Source organism: Bufo gargarizans, chromosome 6 (assembly GCF_014858855.1).
Source record: "Bufo gargarizans isolate SCDJY-AF-19 chromosome 6, ASM1485885v1, whole genome shotgun sequence".
NCBI classification, from domain to species: Eukaryota; Metazoa; Chordata; class Amphibia; order Anura; family Bufonidae; genus Bufo; species Bufo gargarizans.
This window is the reverse complement of record NC_058085.1, coordinates 152358636-152377301: the sequence shown is the minus strand read 5'-3', so window position 1 is coordinate 152377301 and position 18666 is coordinate 152358636. Positions and strand designations below refer to the sequence as shown.

Below are 18666 nucleotides of genomic sequence, written 5' to 3'. Positions count from 1 at the left end.
CACCCTGTTATTTTTATATTAGATGCCAAAAACCTTGCGTGTTGAACAATGGTTCTCACTTATCGCGTGTATATACACATTCAGATATGTAAATTTAAGATGAATAAAATAGAATAAAATATAATATATTAAAATAAATTATAGGTATTTATGCGATCACTGTACATATGTGGACACTTTAGGGGAGGGGGCCCTATTAATATACCGAGGAGGCCTGAAAAAAGTGAGTACAGATATAAATAATGGATGTTTTGATAAGGAAAAAATTATTGGTGTTAAATTTGGGAAAGTCTATGAATGTCAATGTTTGTAATGGTAAAAAATACAAATAAATACATAAGTGGTTTCATCAGTAATGAACATATTCAAGTAACTCATTTAATCCAAAGGGCGTAAGTGTATTAAGGTGGTAGATCCAAAACATCTCTTTCAAGCTAAGTTGCTGGAAAGAGGAAGGCATGTGCTCGAGGGGGATCACTTTCAAACCAGCCGGATTACCATCATGAACCAAAGCGAAATGGCGTGATACACTGTGGGCGGCGATTTTTCTGTTAATATTTGACCGGTGTTCATTCATACGTTCCCCTAGGGTTTGTGTAGTACGGCCCATATAATTAAAACCACAAGCGCACTGAAGTAAGTATATTAAATTAATTGTGCCACAATTCATATGGTGTTTGAAGGTGATTTTGTTACTTAATGCTGGTAACTGGATCTCCCCAGTTGCACATTTTATCATCGAGCAACATTTGCATCTTCATACTCTAAAAGCAACTTTGTTATCCGTCTTTTTATTATAGGGCCATATCTGGGTGGCCTCCTCGCGTGCTCTCCCCAGTCAGGAGGGGGCTATTATGTTTTTTTAGCATTTTGGCTCTGCGGAAAATAAGGTTAGGTTGTTTTGGGATATCTTTCCCTAAGACAGGGTCCTTCTGTAGGATCCGACAGTATTTAATGAGGATCTGTCTGATTGTTTTGTGTTTAGAGCTATATCTTGTAATCAGACTCAGTTTTGTACGTATTTGGATTGTTTTTAATGTTTGTTTTTGGTTTTAGGCTGTCGCTTTGTGTCACCCTATTTTTTTGATTCTTTGATAAGCTGTGATGGATAGCCTTTCTCAGTGAATCTGGCACTTAAATTATCTGTCCAGTTTCGTCTGGTGCGTCTCATGTGGCTAAACGGTATATTCGTTTTCCATTTATGATGGTGACAACTTTTAAAATCTAGGTAGCTATTTTAATCAACATTTTTAAAATGTGTGTTTGTCGCGATTCTATTGTTAATACTATTGAGGTGTAAATCTAGGTTTTTCCACTACATTTAAACGCCCACCAAGTATTTGAGTCATAATATACAGTTGCAAGAAAAAGTATGTGAACCCTTTGGAATGATATGGATTTCTGCACAAATTGGTCATAAAATGTGATCTGATATTCATCTAAGTCACAACAATAGACAATCACGGTCTGCTTAAACTAATAACACACAAAGAATTAAATGTTACCAGTTTTTATTGAACACACCATGTAAACATTCACAGTGCAGGTGGAAAAAGTATGTGAACCCTTGGATTTAATAACTGGTTGAACCTCCTTTGGCAGCAATAACTTCAACCAAACATTTCCTGTAGTTGCAGATCGGACTTGCACAACGGTCAGGAGTAATTCTTGACCATTCCTCTTTACAGAACTGCTTCAGTTCAGCAATATTCTTGGGATGTCTGGTGTGAATCACTTTCTTAAGGTCATGCCACAGCATCTCAATTGGGTTGAGGTCAGGACTCTGATTGGGCCACTCCAGAAGGCGTATTTTATTCTGTTTAAGCCTGTTTAAGCCATTCTGCCTCTTTTTCTCCACACATAGTGTTGTGCGTTTCTTCCAAACAACTCAACTTTGGTTTCATCTGTCCACAGAATATTTTGCCAGTACTGCTGTGGAACATCCAGGTGCTCTTGTGCAAACTGTAAACGTGCAGCAATGTTTTTTTTTTAGAGCAGTGGCTTCCTCTGTGGTATACTCCCATGAAATCCATTCTTGTTTAGTGTTTTACGTATCCTAGATTTGCTAACAGGGATGTAAGCATATGCCAGAGACTTTTGTAAGTCTTTAGCTGACACTCTAGGATTCTTCTTCACCTCATTAAGCGGAAATCCATATCATTCCAAAGGGTTCACATACTTTTTCTTGCAACTGTATTTTTTTTCATTGATTTTATGTAATTTCTCCTGATAAAGGGGTTTGCACACCCCGAAACGCATTGAGCTCATTGTCTGCATTAAAGAAGTCGAAGTCTTCATTAATAATACCAAAGTGAAGTCTTTTCTTCCATACTGGGCAGCCATCAGCATTTAAGATTCTACAGGCGATTCTGGCTAGGGGGTATCGGATCCTGCTGGTGTCTTAAGTTTATCCAGCAGGCCACCCCCCTGTGAAGTGAGTAAATAATTCTATATACGCTGAGCAATATAAGCTTCTAATCTATTATGTATATATATATATATATATATATATTTTTTTTTACTATTGATACTGCTGTATATCGGTCATTTCTTTCATTGTTTATTAAAAAGTGCCAATCTATTATCTTGACACTATTTGTTTACCTTTTGGTAACCTCCTTCACTACAGATCTATTTCCTGTATGTCACACCACCAAGCTGTTAGTAGTAGATTTATGACCACGCTTTTTTGACACCCTGCTGGCCAATTTAATTTTCTCCTTCCATAACTCCTTGGGATTTGGCGGTTCTAATGAGGGTTACACATTGACCAGTCTTCTTCGGTCCACTGTTCCTCAGTGAGACGTCACTACTCACTATTTACCGAACACACCGATCGTTCTTCTGCGCTGCTACCCCTCCAGCTGCCTTCCATTTTGCACCCCTTAATTTCCTTCCATCTCCTAATATTTCCTTCTTCCTTTTATTACACTTCATCCACTGGCACCTCAAGTTTTATCCTATCTCTTGGAGATATACTTCCACTAGATTGTATTAACCCTCGCTCTTTATTTCCTTTCTCTTTGCTTACAGTCAAACATGGTGTTGGGAGTGTCATGAGTTGGGGCTGCATGAATGCTGCCAGCTGTGGGGAGCTACATTCATTGAGGGAACTATGAATGCCAACATGTATTGTGACATACTGAAGCAGAACATGAACACTACCTTTCGAAAACTGGTTCACAGGGCAGTATTCTTCTAAGAGGTTGGGTGACACTCCAGTATGGGTATTCCCCAGGGACTGTTCCCCAGGCCAAGCAACAATAGTGAAAAATAAACTCCTGTACGACACCAGATTGCTTCAAGTATTGCATTTATTAATCAATCAGGTATCCAGCAGAAAATTACTGAACGTTTTTGGCAGGATGCCTTCTTCAGAATACTGGATGAGCCCCACAGATGGAGGAAAGAAGATAGCTTTAGGCAGGGCATAAATTCCAGTAAGTAGGGCAATTGCCCTTTGTGGCACTCTGTGTGATGGAACTGTGGCCCTAATCTGTTAATCATTGTAGGGATGGGGCAATTGCTCTATAAAATTGGCGTTATTTCAACATGGCAGTCTTCCAACATGATAACGACCCCAAACACACCTCCAAGACAACCCCTGCCTTGGTAAAGAAACTTAGGGTAAAGGTGTTGGACTGGTCAAGAATGTCTCCAGACATAGACCCTATTGAGCATCTGTGGGGCATCCTCAAACGGAAGATGGAGGAGCACAAGGTCTCTAACATCCACCAGCTTTGTGATTTTGTTATGGAGGAGTGGAAGATGATTGCAGTGGCAACCTGTGAAGCTCTAGTGAACTCCATGCCCAAGAAAGTTAAGGCAGTGCTGGAAATAATGATGGTGGCCACACAAAATATTTACACTTTGGGCACAATTTGGCCATTTTCACTTAGGAGTGTATTTACTTTTGTTGCCAGCGGTTTAAACATTAATGGCTGTGTGTTGAGTTATTTTGAGGGCACACCAAATTTACACGGTGATACAAGCTGTACACCGACTACTTTACATTGTATCAAAGTGTCACATCTTCAGTGTTGTCCCATGAAAATATATAATAAAATAGTTACAAAACTGTGCGGGGTGTGCTCACTTTTGTGAGATACTGTATGTTCTTCTTTAAGGGGGTTGTGCCAAGTTTTGAAGCCATCTCCGGGACTCCTGTTCTTGGGATCTGTGGGGGTCCCAGCGGTCAGACTCCCACAAATCAGTTAGTTATCCCCTATCATGTGGATAGGGGATAACTTCAAAACTTGACACAACCCCTACTAACCCCTATTAACTACAATACTCGGAAAAAAGTTTGGGATATTTGACTTGAGTGAAATTTCAGGGTAAACCTAAAATGCACTCTAACCTTTACAGGTGAACTTAATGTGACCTTCTCTAAACTTTTTAATGCACATTACCAACTGTTAAATGTTTCTTTTTACTTTTACTTTTCTTGTTACTTTTTGCACAACTTGCTGTTCTCCAACAAGGAACTCAATGGCAAAATTCACAAGTTTTTGATTCATGAATCGACCAATACATTTTCTTGTTCAATTAGAATTGCTATTTAAAACAGACGTCCTCCTCATCATGCTGTTCACATTTTGACATCATAAGACCAAGAAGACACCCAACAATTGATCAACATTACCTCGCCATTGCGAGGCTTCAAGCAGGATGTTCTCAGATGGAAGTAGCCACTGAGCTTAGAGTGTCATTCTCAAGTTGCAACAGAGAGATAGGAGTGGCAGAAAGTCATAGAAGTGGACGCCCTTTGGCCATATCCCACACTGATGACCGCTTCATTGTGAACAATGGCCTGCAGAACCGGATGATGAATGCCACACAACTCCAGGCACATTTACGGGAGACGAGAGGTACCCAAGTGTCACGTCAGACTATTGGAAATCATTTACATCAGCGTGGTCTGCATGCTAAATGACTTCCAAGGGTACCTGACCACAGGCGTCATCATCTTGCATGGGTCAGAGAGCATCTACGGTGGACGAGGGACTAGTGGGCCTCAGTACTGTTCACTGATGAATGTCTATTCATGCTGAGCAGAAAAAATGGCTGCCGACGATGTTTGAGATGTCAAGGAGAGCTATGCATCAGCCACTGTTGTCACCAGATGAGCTTTTGGTGGTGGTGTTACAGTGTGGGCAGGTGTGTCTAGTCAATACAGAGCTGCTATACACTTTGTGAATGGTACAGGGACAAGCCCATACTACTTGAATAACATCATTAAACCAGTCATTCCTCTGCAGGAACAACACAGGCCTAATTTCATTTTAATGGATGACAGTGCACCAGCTGATCGAGGTCACATCATTAGGGAATGGCTGCTGGAGACTGGGGTACCTCAAATGGAGTGGCCTGTACTTTCTTCAGACCTAAATCCCATTGAAAACCTATTGGATTAGTTGAGTCACTGTGTAGAGGCTCGTAACTCTGTATACCAGAATCTCAATGACCAGAGGGCCGCCCTTCAAGAAGAGTGGGATGGCATGCCTTAGCAGACAATTAGTCGACTTGTGAACAGCATGAGACATCGTTGTCAAGCTGTAATTGATGCTGAAGGCCACATGACAAGATATTTTTTGTGGGGGTATACCCACCACTGTTGTTGGATTTTGTTTGGAAATAGTTTAAGATGAGGAAATCACCATTGCATGCTTCTGCTTAAATGCCCTACTTTCATGATATAATATCACTGTAAGGTGAACTTTTCTAAGTTTTCCATAAATTTCATCCCTAACTTTTTTTGAGTAGTGTATAATCCCTATAGTATCTCAAAACATCTTTAAGTGATACTTCTTGATAACGTCTCATGGCTCATTCTCCAGACTCTCTGGCAAATGTCCTAGACTCTAAAAAGTGGTTTTATATCCGGCTATTTGAGATACCATGTACACACAGTTAAGGATACTCACCACAATCTAAAGTAACCACTCATTTTCCAAGTCAGCCTCAAAGTGTGAATCATGCAACTATGCAGCTGAGAGACTGAGGGAACCATATTAAAATTTTTGAGATTATTGTTTCAGGACGAAAAAATATTTAAACTAGGCTGTAAATCTCTAACTGTATTGAAAAAAATTCCTAAAATACTGTAGTTTTCACACTGGCCGCTAACAGTATGCAAACACTTCCTGCGCCGTACAGATAATTTTTTAGCAGTCACGTCATAGATATTAAAGGCAGCATTACAACGCAAGAGAACACAAGATCCACCATCACAATACGTGATGGTCACATATCTACTTTCTCTCTGTATAATAAACTCTATGGTCCATGTGACTGCTGTAAAGAATATCTCCAAAAGTGCCATAATTGACACCCAGGACCTCCGCTGATTAGCTGTTTGAGAAGGCACTAGCGCTCCTGTGAGCGCCATGACCTTTTCGCAGCTCACCAAGCACAGTACCATACATTGTATAGCAGTTGTGCTTGGTATCACACTCAGCTCCATTCACTTTTATGGGGCTGAGCTGCACGTAGGCCACGTGACCGATGAGTCTGACATCCCATGGCCGATGAGTCTGACGTCCCATGGCCTAGGGAAAGCTGAGAGAAGGCCGTGGCGCTACTGAGAGCGCCACTGCCTTCTAGAACAGCTAATCGTCTGGGGTCCTGGGTGTCGGACCAGAGGATAGGTCATCAGTATTAAAATCTCAGAAAACCCCTTTAAAGTGAGCCATTTTGCTATTTTCCATGTCACTGGTTCCATTTTTAGTGAACAATCTGTAACTTTCATCAGGACATACCCTTGCTTTTGCAAGAAATGTAGCAATGACTTACAGTTGGTTGAATTTATAGTTTCAATAATTGAAGATACAGCTTTTATTTCATCTTTTTTATTTATAAATTACTAAGAAATTCCACAGTACTGTACAGGGATACTTTTCTGGGTCATATAAAGAACTTAAAGCCTAAGTTGGTTACAACAGTTTCTACAGCAGATAGGATAGGTTTGAAAATACAGTAAAAAATACAGGATTCTGTACAAATATTCTTAAGCAGACTTATTTTTAAGATTCCAGCTGTCTTGTTAGCAAGATACAATTTAGGTTAAGCGTGTATGAAAATATTTGCAAGAAATATACTTTCATTTTCTTATGCTTTTAACAACAAGCTAGAAAAATAAAGTTCTACATGGAGTTAGGTAAAGTAAGTTTTAGAATAATCCTACATCTGATGAAGTGAGCTCCCCATTTCCATAATATCACTTAGGCAATAATGCAAAAGTTAAAACTACTATTACAAATATAAATATGCTGACACATTGTAACAGTATAAGTAAAAATGATATGACAAACACCACATTTGTCTTGAGCGACAACCGGTTTAGAACATTCAATAGCTATACATAAAAGGTAATAGCATTTAAACTAAATTATCATAAACCAAATATAATTTGCATAATAAATAGATTTAAATGACTGCCCCTTGATTTTCCTTAAATTATAAAAATGAATAGATAATTTTGAAGGATTTCTGTATAGTAAAAAGGAGCGAGTTCAATTCTATATCTAACCACAGTCTTCCTTCTTCAAAGTCATTCAAAAAGTTTGTCTAAAAATATTACATTTCTTTCCCTACAATATTTCTGTAAATTGATTTTTATTTTTGCAGCATAATGTATAGCAATTTTAATAAAATCCTAAAAGTTTTAAAGAGGTTGACCACCTTGGGGGGAGGGAGCAGGTAGTTTGGCAACCATCCCGGCTCGGCAGACCTCCAAACAAACATTTTTTTATCTGCTCCTCAGAGCTGTGTCCCAGCTCCTTCGCTTGCCAGTCTCGGCTGCCTCATTTAGGTCCCTGCTGTCAACATCCACTTTGACCTGTGCCCCTTGTGTCATGTCTGGTTGCTGAGGTCAGTGATTGACTGCAGTGGTGTCACAGCGAATGTTGACAGTGGGGGACCTGAGCAAGGCAGATGAGGTCGGGGAGTGAGCGAGTAAGTATACTTCCCTTTGCAGGTCTGACCAGGAGAAAAAGAGGGTTGCAAATAGTATGCTTTCCATTGCAGGTCTGTCTGGGGCAGGAAGGGAGTAGCCAACCCCCTCCCCTTCTCCAAAGGTGGCCAACCCTTTTAACAAACTGATAGTTTTAGAATTAAGCTGCATTTAGATTTCCATTACTGTATTAAAAAATAAAATCTGAGAATGTCAGAGGGTAGCTTTGTTGCACAGACTACTTTTGGTCTAGTCAAATATGTAAAAAGAAACAAAGGCGGACAAAATTTTCTTCTCAGCAAAATAGAATCAAAAAGAAAAAAGTGAGTTTCTGATATAAACTTTATAATAGTTTGCACATTCCTAGGACACAATACTTCTGGCCCTTAGTGGATGGCAAATTAGGATATCTGGCACATACTATATTGGGTTCTTTGACTAACATTATACTGTATATGTTGGCCAAAGAACCGAATATGGTACTAGATGCATGGCCATAGGGGCAGTAATATACTTGCTTTACATTTCATAAAGGCATATAGAGGGGTTTCTTTTATAATAACGCTGAAAAAAAATTCAGATGGTGCTTTAATAAAATTTTATGGTAGTATTCTTATGATAGAAGGCTGTACTTAGGCACACAGAGTAATAGGGCTTTATAGGAATGGGCCACTTAGTCAAATAAAAAAAAAAAATTGAATATCAAACTAAAACCTTGAGGATCAATCCAGCCTCATATATGAAGTGGTTACCTCCAATAATGTATAGTTCATCGTTGGCCAATACGGTATATATGCTACATAGCACATAGACTCCAGTGCTCCGATTTTCCTTCGAGCCCCGCTTAGCAGAATTGGATATCAGGTGTGTGGCCTCAAGGTTGTCTACTGTAGTTTAAAATGGTTTTCCAAGATATTTTTACAGATAACCTATCGTCTGAATAGGTCATCAGTGTCTGATCGGTGGGGGTCGCTGGGACATCCAACGGTCAGCTGTTTGAGAAGGAAGCGGCGCTCACAATAGCACTATAGCCTTCTCACAGCTTTCTCTGGGCCATATGATGTCACATTCATCGGTCACTTGGCCTAGACACAGCTCAGCCCCATAGAAGTGAATGGAGCTAAACTGCGTTACCAAGCACAGCTGCTATTAAATGTACAGAACTGTTTGGTTAGCAGAGAGAGGGCCCTGGCTCTCACAGGTCACATGAACGCTGGGTGCCTTCTCAAACAGCTGATTGGCAGAAGCCCTAGGTGCTGGACCCTTAATGATCAGATACTGATGAGCTATCCAGAAAATGATGGGTCATCAGTAAAAATATCTCAGAAAAACCTTTCTGAGAAAAAACATCCTCAAAGCAAATGGTTTGGGCTTATTTTGCAAATTGGACTGAACTACAGAGCTTGTGACATACCTTAACTTTTAGCTAAACTTTATTAAATCTTATTCTAAATGTGTTAAAAAAAATATTGTATTTTCTACTTTTCCATGTGGAATAGGCATCTGAACTTTAGGTGCTTATGATGCTTTAGAATACGTACTCCTATACAGCTCTGTGCATGGAGGACGGATTCCCCTGTGGCCACACTTAGCATTCTATAAGCCAGAGCGTCGCTGCTCCTTCCTGTTCCAGAGCTGCTTCTCTAAAGCCTAGCATACGGGTGGCTGAATAGTCTGCACCAATGTGGTATGCAGGGTATTAGCAGAGCTAAGCAGAGCAAGCTCAGGGCAGGAGCTCACATAAGACATTGCTCTCCTGCTTGTGACCGCTCTGCTAAAACCTGACATCCCTCATGTATGCCATGCTTTTAAAGTGTATTACAAAAATTATTTTTAATACATTTAGAATAGGATTTTAGTTTAGTTAAGTTTAGGTGCACTTTAGCAAATATCATACATTAGACAGATTTTGTATGATCAAAATCAAACAAACCATAGAAGAATGGTAGTAGTAAAAAATATAAGGCTCCATCAACAACTTTGGTAAGCCTTAGATTTCATGCATGGGGGCTGCATGGTGGCACACAAAGTTCCTACAGCCACATACTATGTTTGGCACCATATAGTTCTTCTGTACGACTTCATATTAGGCCTCATGCACATGACCATATCAGTTTTGTGGTCCGTAAATTGCAGATCTGCAAAATACAGATGTGGTCCGTGTGGCATCTGCATTTTTTTTTTTAAACCCATCGACTTCATTGGGTTCGTGGTCCACACTTTGTGGAGATACTCTATTTTTTTGCAGAAAGCATACAGAAGCCACACAAATGATCTGTGTAGTTTCTGCAAATGTATGTCCACTCCGCAAAAAGAAAAGGTCTTCTAATTGGCTGCAAAATTCAGAAGCAACACAGACGGACTGCAAAATACAAACAGATGTACCTTCCACTGATGCAATAGTTTTCTGTAATATGACAAATGAAGGAACATACCACAAAAGCCTCTGGAAAAATAAAATAAAAATAAAAAATGTACCTCATAGTGAAACAAAATGTACAAATGCAAATTACGAATGCACTCATTTCTAGACTCTATAATCCTTGGAAAGCGTTGGTGATAATCCTCTATCTTTACCTCCACCGACAAATCAAAGAGTTTCTGAATCAGGCAGAAATAGGGGAAATAAAATAACACTATGTTCCTATTTCAGATCAGAGGCAAATGCGGGTATAGTTGGAGTTACATAGATGTTTATAGATGCCACATTATGGCTCCCTACAACTCAGTCATGTAAGGAGTATAATAAGGCAGTGTGCACGAGTCCAATCTTCACTATATCTAGGGATTTTGATGTGTTAGAAATTGTATGCAAAAAGTAGACTTTCCAGAGATATTTTTGTTTTATTATTTCAGTAGTGCAGATAAAGGGGGAATTTATCACTAAAATATGCCAGTTTTCTTGCATGAAAAAGGAGCAAGAGTGCGGCGAGCCGGGCAGCGGGACCCTATTTCTCTTCTTGTACGCCAGTTTTCGGTCGTAGAAAAACACTGAAATCTACGTCATCAAGAGGTTTATGTAACTTTCAGTGCAGACACATGGACTGCTGGATGCTGAGTCTAATTTACGAGAAGCATACACCTAGTGATAAATCAAGCGCAGCATCCGGCAGTGCATCTGGTTATCATAGCATGGCGGGCTATGATAAATCTGGCCCAAAGACTTTATACATATGGGGGACACACATCACATCATTAACCAAGAAATAATTTGTGTCTTTAATACACATTGAAGTACTAAAAAAAACTATTATCAAACATATTGGTATCATTTAACAAGTAAATTCATGTTACATAAAATGAGTGACTCTTGTTTAAATGTAAAGAAAATATAAAAATTTAAAAAATACAGTGGCAAGCATGAATATAAACGGTCTGCCCAATACCTCTTTGAGGCAAAATATAATTCAGAAGAGAAGAAAGCATATCTTACAATGTGACTAGTCAATTAACATTTAATAACTCACATATTCATTCAGACCCTGGCATACCTGTGTCTGAATGAATAAAAGGGGAACTAAACCTGTACTGAAAGCACAGAATGTTCCGCAGCAGGACGTACGGACCCATAGAAAGTATATAGAATCCATATTACACACACTTGAAAAGCAAGCTGAAGGTGAAGAGTGCTCTGAGAAGCACCACTGTGCCTTCCAGGCTTTGACTAAAGTTTTAGGTCCTCTTTAAGAACCTTACAATGACTCTCACCAGTCATTAAGTCAGAGGTTATGAAGCGAGAAGAGCATTTCTGACTACAGGGTCCAGCATTTTAGCATATCTGTTCATTCCAGCCCAAGAACTTCCTGACTATATATATAGTTTTTCCAAGTATTATTGGGGCAAGCGATGGTCATTTAACGTTCCTCATCAGGCAGCAGGAAGGTTAGAATGATTTCTGAATATATATATAATATATATATATATATATATATATATATATTTATCACATTTTCTTTAAAGTCTTTCCAAAAAGTAGATTTCCCTTTGCTAGGCAAAAGACAGGGATTCCATTTGATGTCCAAGCCTTGTATTTAAATACCCTAGTCAATGCTGAGTGGCATTGTTACCCATCTCCCTGGCTCCCAGCACCCAGGTTACAGATTGCCCCGGCCTTTTCTCTCTTAGCTACACCTTTGCTCTGCTCAATATGGAGAGCAAATTAAAACTAATTTTATCCAAGTTTATTACTGTTTATTACTGTTTTTATTTAAACCATTTCAGTTAAACTGCTCACCCATTAACCAGAATAACATTCTACTAGCAAGCTTTCTGTACAATAAAGAAATGATAACTAAAAATATTACTAGCTTGCAAAATACACAATTTCAAACAAAAGTTTGAAAAAGATACTTGTAAGGTTCCTCAAATAAGGTGTATGCACCCTAATGTATTCTCGGTTTTAAGCTTTTTTTTATTAGCATATTTTTCTAAAAGAATCATTCATTACCAATTTATTAAACAATCAAAACCCAACATTTTATACATATCTTCTCTGTCCATTTCTGCTACAGTTTGGCAGCATGTGTGTCATCTAGTACATGTTTTTTTTTTCCAATGTAATCTTACTTCTTATGAAATATTAAACACAATATAGTAGTAATAATAGAAAGATCCTGAGCATTAAGTATATAACCACATAGCCAACTATAGCCCTTCCATGCAGGTCAAACTATTGGATATACTGGCTGTAGGAGAAAACATAATTTACGCATAGTCAATGACAAATGAAAACCAAATGATAGTTGGTCCATGTGGTTAGTCAGTCTCTGTTGGATCATACAGATCAATGACTGTACTTCCTCCAATTACATATTTATTTATTTTTACATTTTTGGGATTTCTGTGACCACTAAAACAAATACACATTTTTGCATGCTTTTAGGGTCTTTTTCAGAGGATCCAAATAAAAGGAGATCTACCAAGTAAAGATAAAGCTGAAAAGGTCTTATAGTCCTAAATAAATTCTCCTCGGAAGGGAAGCGAGTTTGAATTTTGCTGTTGCCAACGATAGCGCAGTCGAGACAAAGGCTGATCTTCCAAATTCTCAAATTCACTGAAACCCAGTTGATTGAGCACTTCATAAACTCCAGCTTTGGATGCCACCTACAACAAAAACATACATTCCATGATTAACTATGACCTTTTTTGTGCATCCCAACATTTTCAGTCTATAAACTTAATTTTTAGTTCATACAGATTTGTATTTTATTTATAACCCAAAGAAACATAGGACATTGAGTTTTTCCCATCTGAAAAATGTATGGCATAACCACAGGATATGACATTTAATTTTGGATCGATATGGGTCCCAGTATCTAGGAGGTGGGACTCAAATCTCTGACATTACACAGTATACAAAAAATATACTTAGTGCTGAGCAGGACATTGTCATTCATTTTGTTGAGAGATTGCCTGTGGACATTTACCACTCCAGATCACGATACCTAGTATATAATACTATATTCCCCCCCACCCCCCCCCACACACACACACACACACACGATCAATATTTCATTGCGTTCCAATTCATGGCTGGACTTGGATTAAAATGTGATATAAATTCAACTAATTAACGTGGAAACTATATTTGTGTTTGCAAAGATTTTAGACACTTTTATTGCTCCTATCAATAAATTAATATCCAGTATATTTATAGGGTGCAGTATTGATATCCACTATACTTGCATGATTTAGAACTATATGTTTGGAGAAATCCATATTTAGTGTAGTTGCATAGTTTTACTGTATTATATGGAATGTATTAAAATTTCGAGTTCCTACAAGAATGAACATAAGATTGCCTGGATATAATATATATATATTTTTTGCTTGACGTGGATAGGTAAAATAGAATCCAATAACATTTTACACTTGGCCAGCCTGTAATATGAGGAGAAGGCAGCAAAATATAAGATGTGTTAAGCTGAATCATCAACAGAGCTCTTGTTTCCAGTCACTTCAGCTACCTTGAACTGCAGAAAAAGTGATTGTGAACTGTACGACTAGTCACTTTTGTACGGCAAGGGACAGGAGTCTGCATATTTGCCAGCAGCACATTTACCCTCTGTTTCATGAATAAGATACACTGTTCCTGATCCTGGGAGAGTAACAATTGGCATCTATAATCTGCGCTGCTCTACTAATACGTTTCACTGTAGATTTGGGGAGGCACTGGGAAAAGAGGGTGTAGAGGTCTGGATAGTTTACTCAAAGGTTTTGGCAGCTATCCAAAGAAGAGTACTTGATTTCCCCTCCTTATGTCAAGCTTTCTCCACACTCAGTCTGCTTTTCAGTTTTTATTTCAGCTCTTAAAGAGTGATCAAGATATATCAGTATATATGGGGCTCTTTAAGATACTTTGATAATACTTACAACCCACATTAGTAGTAACTGTACAGAACTAGTTAGTAATGCATGTACATAAACATATATATATATATATATATATATATCCTGTATATATACGCATACACGCTGTTTTGCATGGCATTTGTCTATTGTTAAAGGGGTCATCTGGGATTATTCATATTGGTAATTTATCATGAGGATAGGTCATCAACATTGATCGTGGGGGGTTCAACCCCAGGCACCCCCACCCATCAATAGTTTGAGAAGGCCGCAGGGCTCCAGTGAGTGCTGTGGCCTCCTAACAGCATACAAAGCACAGCACACTACATTGTACAGTATCTGTGCTTGGTTTTACTGCCCATATCCATTCACTTAAATGGGACTGGGCTGCAATTAGGTCATTTAACCGATGAACGTGACATCACGAGCCTAGGACGAGGCTACGGTCCTCTGCCTTTTCAAATAGCTTGTCAACTTATCAATTAAGCAATAAAGGGCATCTCTCCTGATATATCTGTTTTAGTCAATACATGTACTACATCTTTTCTTAGCGTTCTGCCTTTCTCTGTTATTCCTCGTGGTAATGACTAAAAGTCAATTTAGCGTTATCATTCCCTTTGTCATTTGGTCATGTCCCTATTCTATTCAGAAGATCTTAGACTTCCACTTTTTTCAGTTTGTTATGTTGGGGCCTTGTGCAGAAATTTTTAAAAAATGTATAATTTTCCCCAGCATTCTGCACTCAATACTCCATAATGAGAAAGGGAAAACAGAATGTTCAAATTCTTTGCTAATTTATTGGAAATAAACACAAAAAGCATTTACACAAGTATTCAGACCCTGTGCTCAGTACTTAGTTGAAGCACCTTTGGCAGCGATTACAGCCTCTACAGTCTTCTTGGGTATGATGCCACCAGGTTTGCACAACTGGATTTGGGGGATTTTCTACCATTGTTCTCTGCAGATCCTCTCAAGCTATGTCAGGTAGGATGGGGGCAGTCTCTGGGCAGTCATTTACAGGTCTCTCCAGAGATGTTTGATTAGGTTCAAGTCAGAACTCTGGCTGGGACACTCAGAGACATATGCAGAGTTATCCCTGTGTTATCCTGGCTGTGTTGCTTAGTGTCATTGTCTTGTTGGAAGCTGAACCTTCAGCCCAATCTAAATATCTTACCAGCCGTGTCCTAGCTATTGAAATACACCCCCACAGCACCCTCATGTTTTACTGTAGAGATGGTATTGGGCAGGCATTGAGCAGTGCCTGGTTTCTTCCAGATACGATGCTTAGGCTACAAAGTTCAAACGTGGTTTCATCAGACCAGAGAATCTTGTTTCTCAAAGTCTTTCAGGTATTTGATGGGGAGGCTAGTTCTTGGAAGGGTTCTGGTCATTCCAAATGTCTTCCATTTAAGAATTATGAAGGCTACTGTGCTCTTGGGTACCTTCAGTACAGCAAACTTTTTTTGTACCCTTCTCTAGATCTGTGCCTCCAAACAATCGTGTCTGAGCGCTACAGGCAGTTCTTTCATCCTTGTGGCTTGCTTTTTGCTCTGATATGCATGGTCAACTATAAGACCTTATGTAGACAGGGCTGTCTCTTTTCAAATCTTGTCCAGTCAATCGAATTTACCACAGGCGGACAAAAATCAAGGTGTAGAAACATCTTAAAGATGAGAGCTAAATGCCAAGTGTCATAGCAAAGGGTTTGAATACTTAGGTTCAAGAAAATTTTTGTTTCTTTTTGTTGTATGCATTGTATATACTGCTTGTCATACTTGAGTGAAAGTCGATCCCCGTTTGATGAATAGGTACCACAATAATACACATATGACCTGGTATCCATCAAGTGATTCAGTATTCCTCTATAGCACAAGCTGGAAGTGACGCTGTCTAGTAGGTGGTACATCTATAAAAGTATACTAATTTCTGTCTTTTGAACCATGAGGTAATTTTACAACCCTTCCAGTCCGCTTGACCAGATTTAAACTACACAATTAATCACCCAGATAGCAGAATGTGTAGAATGTATAATTTTTTTGAAGTGAGTACCGGCTGCTGGAAGTGCAGCCAGCATCTCTCTAGAGCAATCCACCAAGTATACATGCTGTAAGCCCATTTTCATATTTGTTTATTGAGCATGCATATCTAGTGTGGAATGCAAGATTTTGTATCTGGGTATCATAAATTACATGCTAGACGAACTTCTGTTATGTCTCAGTGTGCCTTTTCATTTTTATCTTTTATTATCAGTAGGGGAAAAATTTTAGGACCTTTTTTTTGCACTTTATATTAAGGCAAGTCATCAGTTTTGGAGGGTCAGTTGGCTGTGAATTGGAGAGCCCTTTTCTGAGTGATTTTCTACAACTCAGTAGGGTGCAACTACTATAGTGTTCACCTTAGGGATTCAAATATCTAGTCTGACTTGACCTAACTCTTCTGGACACATAACTGCACAATGAAGAGTGCTAAGAAAGGATGCTCCAAATTGTAGTAAAGGAGAGCTGTATTTACTAAATCATACAGGGCAGGAGAGATGGCAGGCTCACTTTTACTGTTAGTAATATGAAATAAAAATTCTGGAGAATCTTCTGTTAGAACACTTCATTGTGATATTCCTCTGTTATCCCTCCTGGAGATGTCTGAATAAATTGACCCCTGGGTGTTACCAATCTACTTGTCAGAAGGTTGTGTCCTTATACAGTCTGACCCAGTATCTAGGAACATGTTCTATGGACAAAAGGGAATGGTAATGCCTAGTCGTCAGTTTATAAATGCATTATAATATATAATAATATATAAACAAAAAGAAAAGTTGAGTATCCTATGCCGACCTAAAAAAAATCAGACATATCCACTATAAACGTTTGTGTGTGTTTTCTAGCAATAGCATGTGACTCTATTTAAGGTATAAATGACAAGTATATAGGTTTGCTCTTACTTTCCATTCTGAGGTAGTTCAGATTTTTTTTTACTTTTGAAGGGTTTGTTATATTTTGCATGGTGTGTTATCTTTGGCATGCTTCTGCACATGTTACAATGTTTCCTTGTTGTCAGTGAAAATGCAGGAGTTTATTAAGAGGGCGAGACTGATAGTTTAGTGAAAAGGCCTCTTGTCATGAAAAAACACAGATGTGATAGGCACGCTTCCTAAAAGTTCAGCTTCTAATAACAAGGATGGGTGTAAATAAACAACATTTTCAGGGGTAGGATATCCACAAAATAGTTGGTATGGAAACTCTTTGGCTCAAAAAGGTGCCGCACACACCTACATATTATGTGATTCATTCCATTTGTGTTATGGTTGAAAAAAGCTCAGGACAGGCTGAAACACGTCCCTGTTAGAACAATAAAAAGAGAAACATAATTTGAAGATAGCAAAGTGCCGGGATTCTTCTTAAATCAATGTGTGACTTGGAAGCAGGGCCAACCTCAGTCCTTCAAAGATGCCTAGATGAATACCTACTGTATTCTCAACCTGGTGTATTATACCATTTTGCATTACTGTAAAAACCCTTTAAAACATTTAAATAGCGCTTTCCACCCAAACTAAAGAATATGCTCATCTTTTAAACACCAGTCTATATGTCATCATCAACAGAGTTAAAGGGGTTGTTCCACCATAGCAACTTATCTCATAACCCGGGGAAAGGTATAAAGTGTATGATCGCTGGGGGTTCCTCCACTGTGACACCAACTTTGTGTAGGACAGGGGGGCTCAAATTCCTCATTTGAATAGGGCGATGATTACACATGCATACTGCTGCTCCATTCAACCCAGGGACTCAGGACCACTGGTCTTATGATCAGTGGTGGTCCCAGTGGTGGGACTCCTAGCAATCAGACACTTATACCTCTATATATATTGTTATGGTGGGTCAACTCCTTTTATGAGATTTTCTGGTACTTAAATGTCATGGTGGTGTCTCGATTGTTGTAGTTCGCCGTGACACGTCTGCCGTGCATGCAGTTGTCTGGGGCAACGTGTTGTTCTGCATGTTTGCGCACTGCTCCCTTTATCTTTGTTCCAGTCTGGTGTGTGTGTAAGGTGTGGATCTAGGTGTGTTTGGGTGTGGCCTCATGGCTCTACTTATTCTGGTGCTGTGAGCCTGAGGTCGGTGGTATTCCTGCCTTGATTAGTGATGGAGCTTTGCTCCTGTCTGGATATTCCACCTGTCCAGTGTGAGGGCCACCTAGTTAGACATCAATGTCTCTCCTATTTCTTCCCCTTGTTTCTATGTCCTTTACCAATCCATTCTTCCCCCATCTTTTCTGCTAGGCCTGTGGAGACTCCTGTTCTTCGGTGTTTTGGAGGAACAGGTCATCTCTAGTTCCTGACCTTTATTTCAGGGATCATCAGGGCTACT

The 18666-nt window shown here is 39.1% G+C and overlaps 1 protein-coding gene across 3 annotated transcripts in view; it reads right to left on the bottom strand.

Moving 5' to 3' along the window:
- Positions 1-6835: 6835 nt before the first annotated feature.
- Positions 6836-18666, bottom strand: part of PALD1 (phosphatase domain containing paladin 1) — a 319104-nt gene continuing 307273 nt past the window's right edge. For all 3 annotated transcript variants that reach the window (XM_044296577.1, XM_044296578.1, XM_044296579.1), the window contains one exon: positions 6836-13057. In XM_044296577.1, coding sequence (XP_044152512.1) covers positions 12908-13057 — 150 coding nt within the window. In that variant the 3' untranslated portion in view covers positions 6836-12907. The remainder of the gene's footprint in view (positions 13058-18666) is intronic.